The sequence below is a fragment of the Brachypodium distachyon genome, chromosome 5 (assembly GCF_000005505.3).
Source record: "Brachypodium distachyon strain Bd21 chromosome 5, Brachypodium_distachyon_v3.0, whole genome shotgun sequence".
NCBI classification, from domain to species: domain Eukaryota; kingdom Viridiplantae; phylum Streptophyta; class Magnoliopsida; order Poales; family Poaceae; genus Brachypodium; species Brachypodium distachyon.
The window spans coordinates 16,978,255-16,993,523 of NC_016135.3; the positions used below are offsets into that span (position 1 = coordinate 16,978,255).

The 15,269-nt window shown below is 50.5% G+C and overlaps 2 protein-coding genes and 1 pseudogene across 2 annotated transcripts; 1 reads left to right on the top strand and 2 right to left on the bottom strand.

The window, feature by feature from the left end:
• Positions 1 to 2,514: 2,514 nt before the first annotated feature.
• On the bottom strand, positions 2,515 to 3,360 carry LOC106865523 (annotated as a pseudogene).
• Positions 3,361 to 6,758: 3,398 nt separating this feature from the next.
• On the top strand, positions 6,759 to 9,742 carry LOC100838651 (FT-interacting protein 1). The gene has a single exon (XM_010241720.3). The coding sequence runs from the start codon at positions 7,296 to 7,298 to the stop codon at positions 9,669 to 9,671; it is 2,376 nt and encodes a 791-aa protein (XP_010240022.2). The 5' UTR covers positions 6,759 to 7,295; the 3' UTR covers positions 9,672 to 9,742.
• Positions 9,743 to 11,332: 1,590 nt separating this feature from the next.
• LOC100838959 lies at positions 11,333 to 12,325 on the bottom strand. Its single transcript, XM_003579908.3, has 3 exons — positions 12,145 to 12,325; positions 11,940 to 12,019; positions 11,333 to 11,812 (listed from the first exon to the last, which is right to left on the bottom strand). Exons 1-3 carry the CDS (start codon positions 12,263 to 12,265, stop codon positions 11,693 to 11,695), a joined length of 321 nt encoding a protein of 106 aa, XP_003579956.1. The 5' UTR covers positions 12,266 to 12,325; the 3' UTR covers positions 11,333 to 11,692.
• Between the last annotated feature and the right edge of the window lie 2,944 nt (positions 12,326 to 15,269).

Below are 15,269 nucleotides of genomic sequence, written 5' to 3' on the forward strand. Positions count from 1 at the left end.
CACTAATGGCGGTGCACGATGAGACGGTTGTGTCGGCCACCGTGACATTTGATCCGGAAGCACAATTGTTGTATAATGCGCTTGCGGCGGCTGCGGCTGCGGCGGCGGCGGCGCTGTGATGACATTTGTCATACTTTGAACTGGTGGTGGCATCGGTGGCGGTGGATAATAATATGGCACATGACAATGCTCTTCTGGGAATTCTTCGGCAGGATCTTCGTCACAGCCGCAGCAGAACGAGAAGTTGCAGGAGAGGTTGTCACATGAGAAGCTAAAAGATGGACATATAGACATGCTAAGTTGCTCTCTCGATCAGGATGTCTCTATATCCAGCTATCTTATCACAGGGTGTTGCAGAGTTGAGTACTCTGCAGGTGGCTTTATATAGGAGGAGATGAAGGGGAGTACTACCGTGATTGCTTAGTTAGCCTTGGATATTATAGATACGTAGTTGGTATTTACATTGACTTGGTCACTTGACTGAATTAGTGGGCGGTCACTTTGATGATGAAGGATCAGATTCCATCTCCTGCTCCAACTTGCAGTGGTCTCATCTAATCATGCAATTTATGATTATCCAAATGGAGTATTAACCAATCACAGTCAGTTCCCGAATGAACTCTATGGCTAGAGTTTCTGCATGCGCGCTAGTTGGTTATAAATTATCAGTGTTCCCTTTTCTTCTAGAAGATATCTTCTAAGATGCTGTGATCGATAGGGATTTGAACTAATTACCGAAAATGGGATTGCGGCATGTTTTCTACATACCAATGGATGGGCCAAGTGTAATTTTGGGTTCTTATCTTGTTATAACAACAAAGTCAGGCAGTACGTCATGTATTTTTTTTTTCTAAGAATATTTTAGAAAAATTGGTTCAAACTTTTTGGTACAAACTTATTTGCTGCTTCCATGCATGTTATATGTGGAGACCATCGTAAGTATGTCAGTGCCATATGCCATGAAGGTGAAATCTTCCAACGTTATTATTACTACTCTAAAGAAACTTCCAAATCATCAACCACACAATCGAACAAATACAGTATTTTTTTTCAAATTCATCGCAAAAAAGAAAAATGACATAGCGTACGTATATTGCTGCAATAGCAGTTGGAAGATGGCCCGCTGGTATTAGTAATATTAATCCCCGAAGAATGTGGTTCTAAAGTAGTTGATGGACCCAAGTGTTGGGTTCTCGATGCAAGTTCACAGTTATGAGTTGTCTGCACACAGTTTTCTCACGATAGCTAATAACACGAAGTTTCACTTCAACATAAGTCTTATAAAATTGTAGCCCCAACTTTATGTTATTTAGAGACAGTACACCTTTTCTTTTGTGGAAGTTACGTTCGCCATGAAATTTACAATATGACCATCCCGGAGAGTACTAGCTACCAAGTTGCGTCCAGTATAAAAAAGGAGAGCAGGAGATGCCATACTACTAATAAAAAGACCATCTAGAGTACGCATGCAAGATTGGATTGACTTGGGAAGACTTGGCCCTTGAAGTTTCGAACATAAAGCCACGGCGGCGGCCCACTAACATCTATCAGTAAGATGATGTTTGATTTTCTGGGTGCGAGATGGCCATTAGAGGGTACATCCTTCATCCAGAAGGGATTTTTGTTTTTGTTTTGTCCTAAGTCTGACCAAGTTTATAGAGAATTGTATCAATATAACACTAAATAGGTATACTATAAGGGTGTTTCTATTTCTCAGTCGACTTAGACGTAGTTATTTTTCAGTCGACAATAGCCGTTCGATTAAGATTTTCTATCCTTTCTACTTGCATGAATCTGAATGATTAGATCAGATGGTTGTTAGCATCGACTTAAATAGCCATTTCTCAGAAAATAGTAAAGCCGATGCTATAAAACATATTTAATTATGAATATAGTGATACTAATTTGGTATTAAATGTATTGGTACTTCTTTATATAAACCTGATCAAATTTAAGACGGTTTGATTTAGGACAAAACTAAAACTAAAGTTTTTTTTTCCAGAATAGACAGAGGGAGTAGAAAGGATGGAGCCATCCATCAAGTTGTTTTGTTGACGGGATGGAATCCGAATACTTCCTCCGACCCATGTTACTTGTCTCAAATTTGCCCAAATATGGTTCTATCTATGTTTATAAAACGTCTAGACACATATAATATTTTGACAAGTAATATGGGTCGAGGGAGTACTCTATTTTATTGGTTTGATGTAGGACAACTAAAGATAAAGTTTTTTTTACTGGAACAGAAATCTATTTTATTCGTTGGACTTAGGACAAAACTAAACCTGAAGTTTTTTTTTCCGGAACAGAGGGAGTAGAAAGGATGGAGCGATCCATCAAGTTGCTTTGTTGACGGGATATAGGATCCAAAAAAATTATTTGTTTGTATGGATTTAAATGGATAGATATCTTATTTGTTTCCAAAATAGAAAAGAGAATATCCAGGTTAATTACTCGGAAGACATGTATGGATTGCATACAACCAAACCAAACAGCAAGATCCTATTCCTACATTCAAAAGGCTACTGGAGAAAATGAAGGAAAATGCTTGGACACTAGATAGGAGTTGGTGGTGCGGCCTATGGTTTGCAGCTCTCCCTTAATGACTGCTGTACTTGAGGCTGAATGTGGTGATATGGAGCACGCAACCATCACAGTCACCAAAGGCGTCCTCATACTCCAGTCCCTCACGCACCACACACTCCACAAGGCAAAATCTGGTGCCGCCCATGTACGTGAGAGTAGGCCCGTGAGCCACCTTGTCTTGGCTCCACAGCTTCTCCTTGACCATCTTTCAGTCCGGCTGCCTGGTACTTGTGCTGCTGTGGGGCCCGACTTGGCAGGAGCAAATGGAGCCATCCTCGTGAAGCCCAACCCATGCATCCAGCGACTGTCAAAGTAGCCTTGGCCTTCGAAAGGCAACGCCCATTCTCCATGGCACCTCCACTCAAAGTGCCCGGTGTCAAAGGAGAATGTTCGATTGCCTCGCCTTCTGTGGGCAGACATGAAGATGGTACGTCCATCTGGATGCACGGCGTAGGAGATGATCCGTTCATCCTTGCTGAATGGTGGTGGGGAAGGCGCACTTTGCCATGACCAGTCCATACTTGGGCTTGATAAGCGCAGATCCTTGGTGCCTGCTGTGGACATCACCTCAAAGGAGTGCTGCCCTTCCGTAAAGTAGTAGGCAAATGCATACAACGCCTCGGCGGCAGCCATAAAGATGTTAATGCCACCAAGCAGCGGATCCGGGAGGGAAGGACCCGTGGCCAGCGCCGCCATCTCCGTGTCGTAGACGAGGGTCCCGCAGTGTCGGTTGCTCGCGGCGAAGATGTTGCTTCCCAGGGCGGCGAAGCTCATGGGGCGCCGAAACGCAGGTGACACGAGCCGGAGGACGGGGGGTTCCCTGAGGTGAGGGCTGTCGGCGACTCGGCGTCGATCTTGTGGATCGTGAAGCCCTTGCCCAATCATCCAGCACCAGAGGGTTCCATGCTGTTGTTCAGTGCACAAAGGCACGAGCTCTTCGGGACGCGGTGAGACAGGTCTGGGATCTCCCGCCGGACGCAGATCTCAGGTATACTGGTCCACAATGGCTTCAAATTTTGCTCAGCTCTGTTGATGATTCCACTCGGACGCGGCTGCTGTTGCTATTCTGGCGGTGTTGGCACTTGCGGAACGATATTATACATGCCAAGGGCGATGCCTCAATTTCCCAGTCTGCGAGTTTCATCGTTGCTTATGCTGAATCACTGTTCATCATCCGACAAGACGAAAAAGGAAAAGCACACGCTCTGGCTGGTCTTTCTTCTCCCCGGCCTGTTGTGCAAAGACCCGCCTGGGCCCCTCCTCCTGTAGGTTGGGCAAAGCTGAACACTGCTGTTAGTTTTGATCCTCAAACAGGGAATTCCTTCGTTGGCTGCATCGCCCGTAACTGTAACGGAGAGGTTCTCCTGTCTGCCTGGGATCGCTTGGCCAGATGCTCAAGTGCAACCGAAGCTGAAGCTGAAGCTTTCCTGTTTTCTTGAACTCTCTGCCAAGATCGTTGTGGCATGCCAACGATTGTAGAAGCTAATCTACTATGCATCTTTCAAGGGCTGGACAGTGATCGCTGGGACAAGGCAAGGCATGGGCATCTTCTCCGCTCGACCCGTGGCGTTTTGCGTCGGATGATTGATTTTCGTCTTTGTTTCGTGAATAAGGGGTGTAATAGAGTAGCTCTTTCTCTAGCTTCTTTAGCTTCAAGAGGTGTAAACGTTGCGACTTTGCAGCTGGAGTCGCCTCCGTCTATAGCCGAGCTTCTCGTTCTAGATTGTAAGAACATTATTCCAATCTAATAAAACACCCCTTTTCTCCACAAAAAAAGAGATAGAGGTGCTTCTGCTTCTGCAACCTTTTGCCGGTCCCCTGCCCCTGGCCCTGTTCCTGCTCCTGCCGCCGCTTGGGCATCCCCCTTATGGCAATTTTGTGCTGCTCCTCCGAGTTAATTTCCCGATTCATCGTCGAGTAAGAATTCTGTTGCAATCGAGATGTCTGAGAGGGACGGTGCAGCAGTAGAGATCTGAAATAGGTTCGGTCGCAATCGATCTGCCAATGTGGCGATGTGAGCAACTTGGGATTTATGGACCCCTGCGCCGTCGCCGGCTCTACCTAGTTGTAATCGAATTTCGGAAACAGTCTACCGAATCCGAGCGTTGTGGCGGCCTGGGGCAGTGGCGTCACCAGCACGCCAACGGGAGCAGAGGTCATGGGGATGGAGCCGACATTGCCGCGGTCCGAGACGATGTCGCTCGCAGGGGAGGGGGCCATGGTCGCGGCCCACGGCCCACCTGCTGCTTCCAGAACACCAATTTCATGACGTGCTTTCAAATAGATTAGTACTCCGTAGTTGATTAATTTCTCTTCCTCTCAAAAAACAAAGTTGATTAATTTCTCTTCCTCTCAAACAAAAAGTTGATTAATTTCTCTTGTAGCCATCGTGAAAACAGCCTAAACCGAAGGAAAAGAACACAACACAGGCAGCAAAAACCCAGTCAAAGTGTTGTTTCCGTGACTAGTTGTCAATCTTTGTAAATCTGGAGTACTCCTTGTCCTAATACAGTACATTATACATGTGATTCCTTCCGATCCACATGGTAGGTAGACCCTATCTGGTCGCCTATCCTTATGATTTGCTCCACAAGTAAAGAGACACAATGGGTTACTATTTCTTAACAACCGGAGACATGTAACCTTTGGTAAAGCAAGTACACTTAACTCATAGCAATGAGCAAAAAGGAGAGAAAACAAATGAATCAAGAAAACAAAGGACCAAGACACTGCAAAAGGCCTTGGCATCATACTCGTTTAGACTTTAAAGTAAACTAAGGAGTAAAATTCAATTCTCGAAGTGCTACTGGACCCTAAACTGATCTTGATTTGACTAATATGAATGATACTCCCTCTGATCCTAAATTCTTGACTCAAATTTGACCAAATATGAATGTATCTATTCTTAAAAAGCGTCTAGATACATGTAATATTTCGACAACAATTTAGGATTGGAGGGAGTAAAAGTTAAGAATTCTCCTTGGCGCAAGTTGACCGCTCCTAACGAGGTTAAAATTTGAGTAAAATACGCCACTAGTCTATGAACTCAGCAAAAATGAATACTTTAGTCCACGAACTCGGAAAACGCACACTTAAACCCCTAAACTGGGGCTACTGTGTCACTTTAGTCCAAAAACGGTCCGTCGAGGCTTAAATACGTCACGTGGCCACCACGTCAGCTTCAGCCAGGACTGCGGGCTGCTACTCGATTTTCTCAGGATTTTTTTTTTGCAAAATCACCATGCCCGAACCGCTCGCGAGGGGCAAGGCGGCCGCCCCCAGATGGGGATCCTGGGCCCTGAGAACCACGTTGTTGCAGCCGCCACCTCCCCTAAAGTTGCTATCAAGACCACAATGCTCAATTTTGATGAGAGAACGCCGGTGAAGGGGTCGCCGAAGCCGACGTGGCAGAATTAAGCCTCGCCGAACCCTTTTTTGAACTAAAGTGACACGATAGTCCCAGTTTAGGGGTTTAAGTGTGCGTTTTTCGAGTTTGTGGACTAAAATGTTCTTTTTTGCCGAGTTCGTGGATTAATGGAGTATTTTACTCTTAAAATTTCATGTTTGCCTTGTTGATCTGGAAATGTGGAAGAAGTAACTCTTATGCTTTTATCATCCTTACCTAAAGAAAGAAAAAGAAGTGATCCAACGTAAATCCATATCCACATGCTATTTCATTGAACATTTGAACATTGATCAATATACTGAAAGGCAGTCAGGAGAAAAAGCTCCAAGCAATTTCTTAAAAAAAACTAAAACTCCAAGGAGAGAGAGGAAAAAGGAGCTTCTTTGGCTAAAGCAGATCCAGGCCCCAAAGCCCCTGAGTTTCTTTTGCTTTTCAAGCAAGTACGCATTTTGCTCATTTGTCAGTTTGATATATAACTGCTGTCTTATCATCACAAACAACTCGACATTACTGAACACGGAACACAGTGGTAGTGATAGGGACACTGGAACCTAGCTACACGTGTTACAAAAGTTTAAGTCAGCACGTATATCTCCCTAGCTTACACAGACTGTTGAAACTTGAGATATATGCATTGCAGCTTATACCTGAGAATTACCAAATGTTTGTTCTGAATGATCCTGTGCACCATGACACCGTTTGACCGAGACACGATCTGAAAGTGCATAATTCCTGTCCTAAAACTTACTCTAGTAAAGGCACTTCCAGGTTCCCATAAAAAAGGGATTATCTACACTGACCATGAAATACAGACATACCAGATACAGGCAGGCAGTTTTTTTTTCCTCGCGGCGTGTCATTTCTATTAAGAAGGGGCGCAAGAAGCGCAGTTTCCCTGGGAACATTCTTCAGCAAGACTCCTGTTCCGGTCTCCGACTCACACATGATCTCACCTTTAGGCTTTATCCCCCCCACCTCCGCCGTATCTCCATGGAAACTGACAGCCACGCAGTCTCACCAACTTCCTTTTCTTTTACAGCAGAATACTCGTAGCCTCCATCAGACTCACGATCACGAATGCTTCAAGCTTCTGCAAGAATTTGCATAGCAGTGGAAACTAGCTACTAGTTTGTACAGCTAGCCGAGGATGCCACCTCTGGATGCCTTCGCTTGCCGGTGACGGCAGGGGAGGTCGACAGCCGAACCGACAGGCCTGCCTCGTTTGCCGGTCATGGCGTAACCGTATGTCTTCCACGCGCAGGCGCCGGCAGTGAGAGCGGAGGAATACAAGGCCAAGGACGCGATGCCGCAGCAACAGGCGAGGGCTCAGTGGCCGGCCGGCAGCGGCGGCAGCGGCAGCACGAGCGCGCGTGGCGAGTGGATGGGCATTGGCTCCGGCGAGAAGCTTGCGAGCGCTTATGACCTCGTGGAGCGGATGCATTACCTGTACGTGCGCGTCGTCAAGGCGCGCGGGGTCCCCGTGGCCGTGGGCAGCCCCGGCGTCGTCGAGGTCCGCCTGGGAAACTACCGGGCCACGACGCCTCACCGCGAAGGGATCCATGAGTGGAACCAGGTGTTCGCCTTCTCCAGGGAGCGCGTCCAGGCCTCGGTGCTCGAGGTGTTCGTCCGGGACAAGGACGCCGCCCTGGCCTCGGCGCCAGACTACTACATCGGCAAGGTCGCGTTCGACGTCGCCGAGATCCCCGTGCGCGTGCCGCCCGACAGCCCGCTCGCGCCGCAGTGGTACCGCCTCGGGAACGCCGGTGGCAACGGCAAGATGGCGCACGTCGAGGCCATGCTCGCGGTGTGGGTCGGCACGCAGGCCGACGAGGCGTTCGCCGACGCATGGCATGCCGACGCGGCGTCGGTGCGCGGCGGCGATGGCATGGCCGTGCAGCAGAGCACGCGGTCCAAGGTGTACGTGACGCCCAAGCTGTGGTACCTCCGGATAAACGTGCTGGAGGCACAGGACGTCGTGACCACTGCCCGTGTCGGCGCCGGCAGCAGGCACGTCGAGGTCTTCGCCAAGGTGCAAGTAGGCGGCATGACGCTCCGGACGAAGCCGTGCTCCGTGAGGAGCGCCACGAGCCTGTCCTGGAACGAGGAGCTGGTCTTCGTGGTGGCGGAGCCGTTCGAGGACCCGGCGGTGCTCATCGTCGAGGCCCGGGCGCACCCTGGCAACAACAACAACAAGGACGAGATCGTGGGCCGCGCCGTGCTGCCTCTCACGATCTTCGAGAAGCGGCTCGACCGCCGGACGGTCCACTCGCAGTGGTTCAGCCTGGAGCCGTTCGGGCATCCGCTGACGTTCGCCGGCCGCGTCCACATCCGGGCGTGCCTGGAGGGCGCGTACCACGTCATGGACGAGCCGGCCATGTACGCCAGCGACACGCGGCCCACGGCGCGGCAGCTGTGGCGCCCGCCCGTCGGCGTGCTCGAGGTCGGCGTCCTCGGCGCGCAGGGCCTGACCCCCATGAAGACCACCGACGGCCACGGCGGCAGGGGCAGCACCGACGCGTACTGCGTGGCCAAGTACGGGCACAAGTGGGTGCGCACGCGGACCGTGGTGGACTCGTGCAGCCCGCGGTGGAACGAGCAGTACACCTGGGAGGTCTACGACCCGTGCACCGTCCTCACGCTCGCCATGTTCGACAACTGCCACCTCGGCAACGCCCCCGGCGCCGTCACCAGAGACCAGAGGATGGGCAAGGTGAGGATACGGCTGTCGACGCTGGAAATGGACAAGGTGCACGCCAACGCGCACCCGCTGCTCGTGCTGCACCCATCTTCCGGCGCGCTGCGCAAGACCGGCGACCTCTGCCTCGCCGTGCGCCTCACGTCAGTCTCCCTCGCCAGCGTCGCGTGCCTCTACGCGCAGCCGCTCCTCCCCAAGATGCACTACCTCCAGCCCTTCACCATCCCTCAGCTCGACGCGCTCCGGCGGCAGGCCATGGGCCTCGTGGCGGCGCGGCTGGGCCGGGCCGAGCCGCCGCTGCGCAGGGAGGTCGTGGAGCACGTGCTGGAGGCCGGCTCGCACGCGTGGAGCATGCGGCGGAGCAAGGTCAACTTCTTCCGGGTCACGGCCCTCCTGTCTGGGGCCGCCAGCACGGCGCGGTGGCTCCTGGACGTGTGCCACTGGAGACGCCCGGCCACGACCGTCCTCGTGCACGTGCTCTTCGTCACGCTCACGTGCTTCCCGGAGCTCGTCCTGCCAACCGCGTTCGCGTACATGGGCTTGGCGGGCCTCTGGAACTACCGGCGCAGGCCGCGGCGCCCGGCCAACATGGACGCGAGGCTTTCCTGCGCGGACACGGCCCAACCCGAGGATGTCGACGAGGAGATGGACACGTTTCCCACGTCGAAGCCCAACGGCGTGGTGCGGCTGCGGTACGACCGGCTGCGGAGCGTGGCCGGGAGGATCCAGACGGTGGTCGGGGACGTGGCCACGCAGGGGGAGCGCGTGCGGTCGCTGCTCGCCTGGAGGGACCCGAGGGCCACGGCGATGTTCACGGCGCTCTGCCTCGTGGCAGCCGTGGCGCTTTATGTCACGTCGTTCCGGGTCGTCGTACTCGTCGCCGGGCTCTACGTGCTCCGCCACCCGCGGTTCCGGAGCCAGATGCCCTCCGCCGCTGCCAACTTCTTCAAGAGGATGCCCTCCCGGGCCGACACCATGCTGTAGCATGCGACTCGCTGCGTTGCCTTGATCCATTATACTGGAGAAATTTGACAAAATGCCACACTTTTTTTTTACTTTGTCTCAAAAGCACACGTTTCATTTACTTAGACAAAATAGCACACCTTTCTTCGACATGTTAAAAAAATAGCATATTTTTATTTTTCTTGCCACTTTTCCAACCTGGGCCTGCTAGTCAGATTATATTTTAGTCTTTTACTGGACGAGGATACCCTCAAGTAAGATTAGATCGAACATATATTCTTTCAGTCTCCACGGCCGGCGGTGTGTACAGAGGAGGGCAACTGAAAAGTTACAGCTAGCAAACTCTGCTCCGCCGGTAAACAGGAAGCCGATGAGCAGCTCTGCTCCGGCGGGATTTCGGCCGGTAGCGCGGCAACAGGTCCGTCCTCAACTAGCAGCCGTCCCTTGGAGAGCAGGTTGGAGAGTACGGAGGTGGCCGGACTAGCCCCTCCCATTACTCCCTGCCGGCCCGGTTCCTTCCCTTGCCCTCCTTTGTCAAATAGCATACCTTTCTTTGTACACATGGGCCGACTAGCACGTCCAGGTCCGAAAAGTGGCAAGAAAAATAAAAACATGCTATTTTTTCGACGTGTCAAAGAAATGTGTGCTATTTTGTCTAAGTAAATGAAAGATGTGTTTTTGAGACAAAGTACAAAGAAAGCTGTGACATTTTGTCAAATTTCTCGCAGAGTTTTGCTCTGGTTGTAGAGCTGGTTTGCTCAATTCTCTCTTCGGTTTGTTGCCGTCATTTGCAAGTGTCACTGACAGACTGACGGCCGCACCCTGGCCACTCTAACCAGCATGATCAAAGTACAGCAATCAAATACTAACGGAACTCGCACTGATCACAGTTGTTGCCTCGCTTCGAGTTCCGTGCCACGCATCTGTACTGTTCCAAGTACCACTGCTTCTCTATGCCAAATCTGAATACATTTCACAAAAAACTGCATTCACTCAGCAAAATGAAATACAGGACGTGAATCACATGGCTCGTTGTCAAACAAAACAAAATGAAATACAGAACGGCATGCATTTCAGACGAATGACAAACCTTGCAGTTGCGGATCAAATGGTCAAAAGGCAGTCCATATCAGCACAGTTGTCGTAAACTTGGCAGAAAGGTTCATGTGCTTACTTCGACCATTATTGCTATTGGCTATTGCCAAAATCACAGAGCTACAGATTACTTCTGCAGACAGCAGAAAGTAAGTATAGTTCAAGCAACATCAGTGATGCGATGTACTCCACTTTATGGTGGAAAATGCAACTTAATTGTCTACATTTATAAATAGGCAACATCACCTTTGTGCCAATGAGAAAAATTGAGTATAAAAACAGTGCACTTGTAACTAAAATACAGGTTAACAGTTGAACAAGAACGTAACATTTAGTTGCACTAGATTGTGTAAAACTCAAAACACTACAAATAGCCAAATGCTAGCAGATCTACGCACAATAGAAGAAATTGAAGTATAGACGAACTGAAGCAATAACTAGCTGCACATAGCACATCGCAGGCCTCAAAATGGGCCAGCACACCTCGGTATCTCAGACAAACTCTGATTAACTCTTTTCTTGCCCTAACACAGAACATAACTTTTTTTTTGTTGGAACGGAAAAGGAACTATGTTTCTTGCTCCCAATTTCAATTGAACAATCATGCAAACAAGGCACTTGTTTAGGGGAAGACCAGAAAACAAAACCATAGGGGAGGTAAAGAATAATACTAACAAAAACAAGCAAATCTGTTTAGGGGAAGAACAACTCATTGTACAACTCTTATTATGAATTGTATCCCCCAATTTTCGTTGGATTAGTATGCAAAACAGAGTGGACCTAGCTCTGATACCCTAGTACAACAATAGAATCGAAATCCAAAGTGCATCATCACAGAATCAACAAAAGAACGCGACACCCATACGAATCTTGTTCTTCATGGCTCACTCTCGCACTCGATGAACCAACCCATGGAAGAAGGATGGATCCTTCACCGGCGCGCGCGATCACGGCGACTGCCGGCGCCTGGGTCCCCGGCCGTGGTGGTGGATTGGGTCCGGCCCGGTGGGCACCTCCCTCTCCTCCTCCGCGCCGAGCCCCATCGTGCTCACGTCCTCCTCCACGCCCTGCGCACCGAAAGAAAACCCCATGAGTTCGAACAAACACACCAAGAAAACCACCAAAGGAGCCGCCTTTTCTTCGTCCCCAAGCCGTAGCATCCCAACGTTCTTCGCCATCTACGTGCGTTCGTACCTTGTTCACATCCGGCTTCTCCTGCACCTCCTGCGCGGTGTACATGGCCGCCATCTCGGTCCGTTGCAATGGCGCCGCTACTGCACCGGCGAGGAAGGGGATGAAACAGAAGCGTCAAGAAACGGAAGAGATTTAGGGCGTCGCGAGAACCAAGAACGTGCCTCGCGGCGGGAGGTAAAAGTAACGTATACGACCGACGACGTACCTGCCCGGGAAGGCGAGGAGGAGGCGGCGGGCGGCAAGCAGGCCAGGAAGAAGACGGCGACGGCGATGGCGAGCGCCGCGACGACGACGCAGCGCGACCTGGCGGCGGCCGCATGAGCCATCCAATCCGGGCGCCCTTAAGCCCTCGCGCCGGCCGCTAGCGAACGCGCAGCCACGGAAGGAACGCCAAAATAAAAGAAAAGACGGGGCCTTTTTCTCGTTCTGATCTTCCTCCCTCCGTCCAAACTCCAAACACGCCGCAGCCGGCGAGTTCTTTTGCGGTTTGGTGGGGGGCTCGAACGGGGCAGCCGTACGGTCTCACATGCTTGGGGACACGTGGCGAGCATCCGGCCGCTCTGATTGGCCCGAGCGGCATGGGATGCGACTGCCTTCTGCTTCGCCGTGACGGGAGCGCTGCGCATGGACCCCGCATGTCATTGACGGTGGAGGTTGAATGGGTCCCAGCTGCGAGTGACATAGGACATGCTTTGGTGCGCCCGGGGATTCCGCTGTGTGGCGGCGTGGGCCTCCGTCCCGTTGTGTGACGTCAGGGACAGCTGGCGGGCGACCGGGTGTTGCTGAGCAGGAGATCGGGCCGTTGGAGGATATTTACAGCTATGCCACTCGTGACTGGTCGCCTTGCCTTTTCTCTTTTTCCGTTGGATGGTAGCAAGTGGGCTCAAATTTGAAACTGGGAAATATCTTCAATCTATTTGGCTCCATGGTTTGCGGTCCGAAATATCCCCCACCAGGATAAAACGCATATAGAGTTGCCCACCGTTGCATAGTCCACTGGTAAATCCTTTCGAAACATAGTCCAATTGTAAAGCAGATTTAATTACAACAGGTGCTCGCCAAATGTGGTCTCCTTGGCAGGTGGGGGTTATTTGTCTTTTGTGTTTCCATGATAGAGTAGTACTAGGACACTAGCAGTAACTTTTAGAACCGTCAAAAAGGTATTTTGCAGAGTTCCACGAAAGTGATGGTACTGCAAATTCTTTCTCTGGATCAGTGGGTTTAGAGAATTAGAACTCCGAATTTACACGGGTTGTGTGCACACCCTAGATGTTTTTCCCCATCCATCCAACATCCGGAGATACTTGTAGAATCTAGAACCCTTTTAACAACATTTTTGTTACACAATTATGAATCCTACTCCACCCGTTTCTAAATTCTTGTAGAATCTCTTGACTTGTAGTTGTGGATCTCCCTGGCCTTCCTCTTGAACATGGAGAAGCGCCCGGGCTCGCGCAGCATCTTGTGTGCGCAGCCCAGCGGCCGTAGAGATCCCAAAGAAGATAGAAGGACGTTCAGGTGCGTTCTCGGTGTCATAGGAAAATATTGCCTACACCGAGACCGCCATGGCGGCTGCGAGCAGCACGAAGGCGGGTGTCGGTTTCATGGCGACCGTGACAGTGGCGGAGCTAGGGGGGCCAGCCCCCCCCCCCCCCCCACCCCACCCAAGATTTGTGATTTTTCTTAGGTCCCTGCATATTTACAGAACAAATTGTGATTTTTTTTTGTCCTGTCTAATAATCATATTTTCTTCTGTGGCTCTTCTTATATTTATTTTCTGTCTCCGCCCTTGATGCATGAAACCAGAATCCTGATCCGTATAGAAGTGGGGGTTGATGAAGGGACGTCTAATAGGCTTGCTGTAGACCCCCTGCGGTGATCTTCTAAAAAAACTCGCAATTCGCAGGATTGACACATTGTACCTTAACTAGCAAAAGAACCCGTGCGATGCTACGGAACAACGGAAAGTGTATTAAGCACGAGTCGGTGGAGGCGAAGTCTGGACATTGATTTTTCGATTGGATTGATTTCCATACTGAGATTGATACCGAGATTTTTTGTTTGGGTTCGGATTGATTTCCATACTGAGATGGATACGAAGAATTTTGGATTTCATGCTAAGGAGATTGATTTATTTTAGGACTGTTCGTATTATGTTGTGACAAATTTGGACCGTACGATAACTTTCGGTAAATCTAAACCATAGAATTTCTGCTACTGAAATCGTGAATAAGGCGGGAGGGAAAGAAAATAAGGGGCATTGGCATATTGATTGTAATTTTAACGAAGTTGACCGACCAACACCGACCAACGGCGCCCACCCATCACCACCGATTTCAATTTAATATATTGTAATAGATTATTTGCAATACACACATTCATGCCCGCGTACTGGTGTGTCCTGCAATACACACATTGTGCATTGCATAAAGAAGGATCCAATGGAAAGTACAACGCTTTAGAGCATCTCTAGCAAATACCGAACTGGGGCAGACCGAACTCAGTATTTGGTTTTGGGCAAAAAACCCGGCCCGACCAGCTATCGAATACCGGCCCGGCCCAAGAAAATCTTTTCGGGGAAAGCCACCTCCGAAGCACGTATATCTATGGCTTGGAGGGGGCTTTTCGGTTCCAGATCCGAAACCCCATTCGCTGCCGCCAAAGCCATCGCACCCCAACTCCGGCGACCGTGAGCTCAGATATGGAGGCTCAAGACTCCCCCCCCCCCCCCCGCCCCCGCATCCCCCGCCGCCTCCGCTATTTCCCTCAACCCTAGGTCTCTGGCGACCGAGATGATGCCGCCGGCGACGATTCCTCGATGATCTCCGACGCCGACGAGGAGCCCATCAACAAGTCGGATTACGAGATCTTCTCCAACATCGACGAGGACCCATCAAGAGGGCCAAGAGGGAGTCTCAGATCACCCTCATCCTCGATGATGTCCGCCGCAAGACTCTGGACCGGGCGAGGGTGGAGACGGCGGTGACCTGGTCGCTCCTCTGCGAGGACGACAAGGCGGTCATCGAGGACAGGCGAGGTCTGAGAGGATGGCGTTCCTAGAGGATCTGCGCCGAGCGGATGAGTTCGCCATCGACATGTCCGAGGCCGTGCTTCGCTCCAGGACCGACAAGTAAACCGGCGCCGGTGACGAACCTCTCCGCATTAGTTACTTATTATAAGTATTGTATGAACTAAGCTTATTAGAACTTTGGTTTTTAGATCCAGTGTATGAACTTCGTTTATATCTATGTGTTCGCGTGTTCTGTTTCACGAATTGGATATCATTTTGTTGCTATATTTGATGGGAATCTACACGCGCATCTTTAGTTT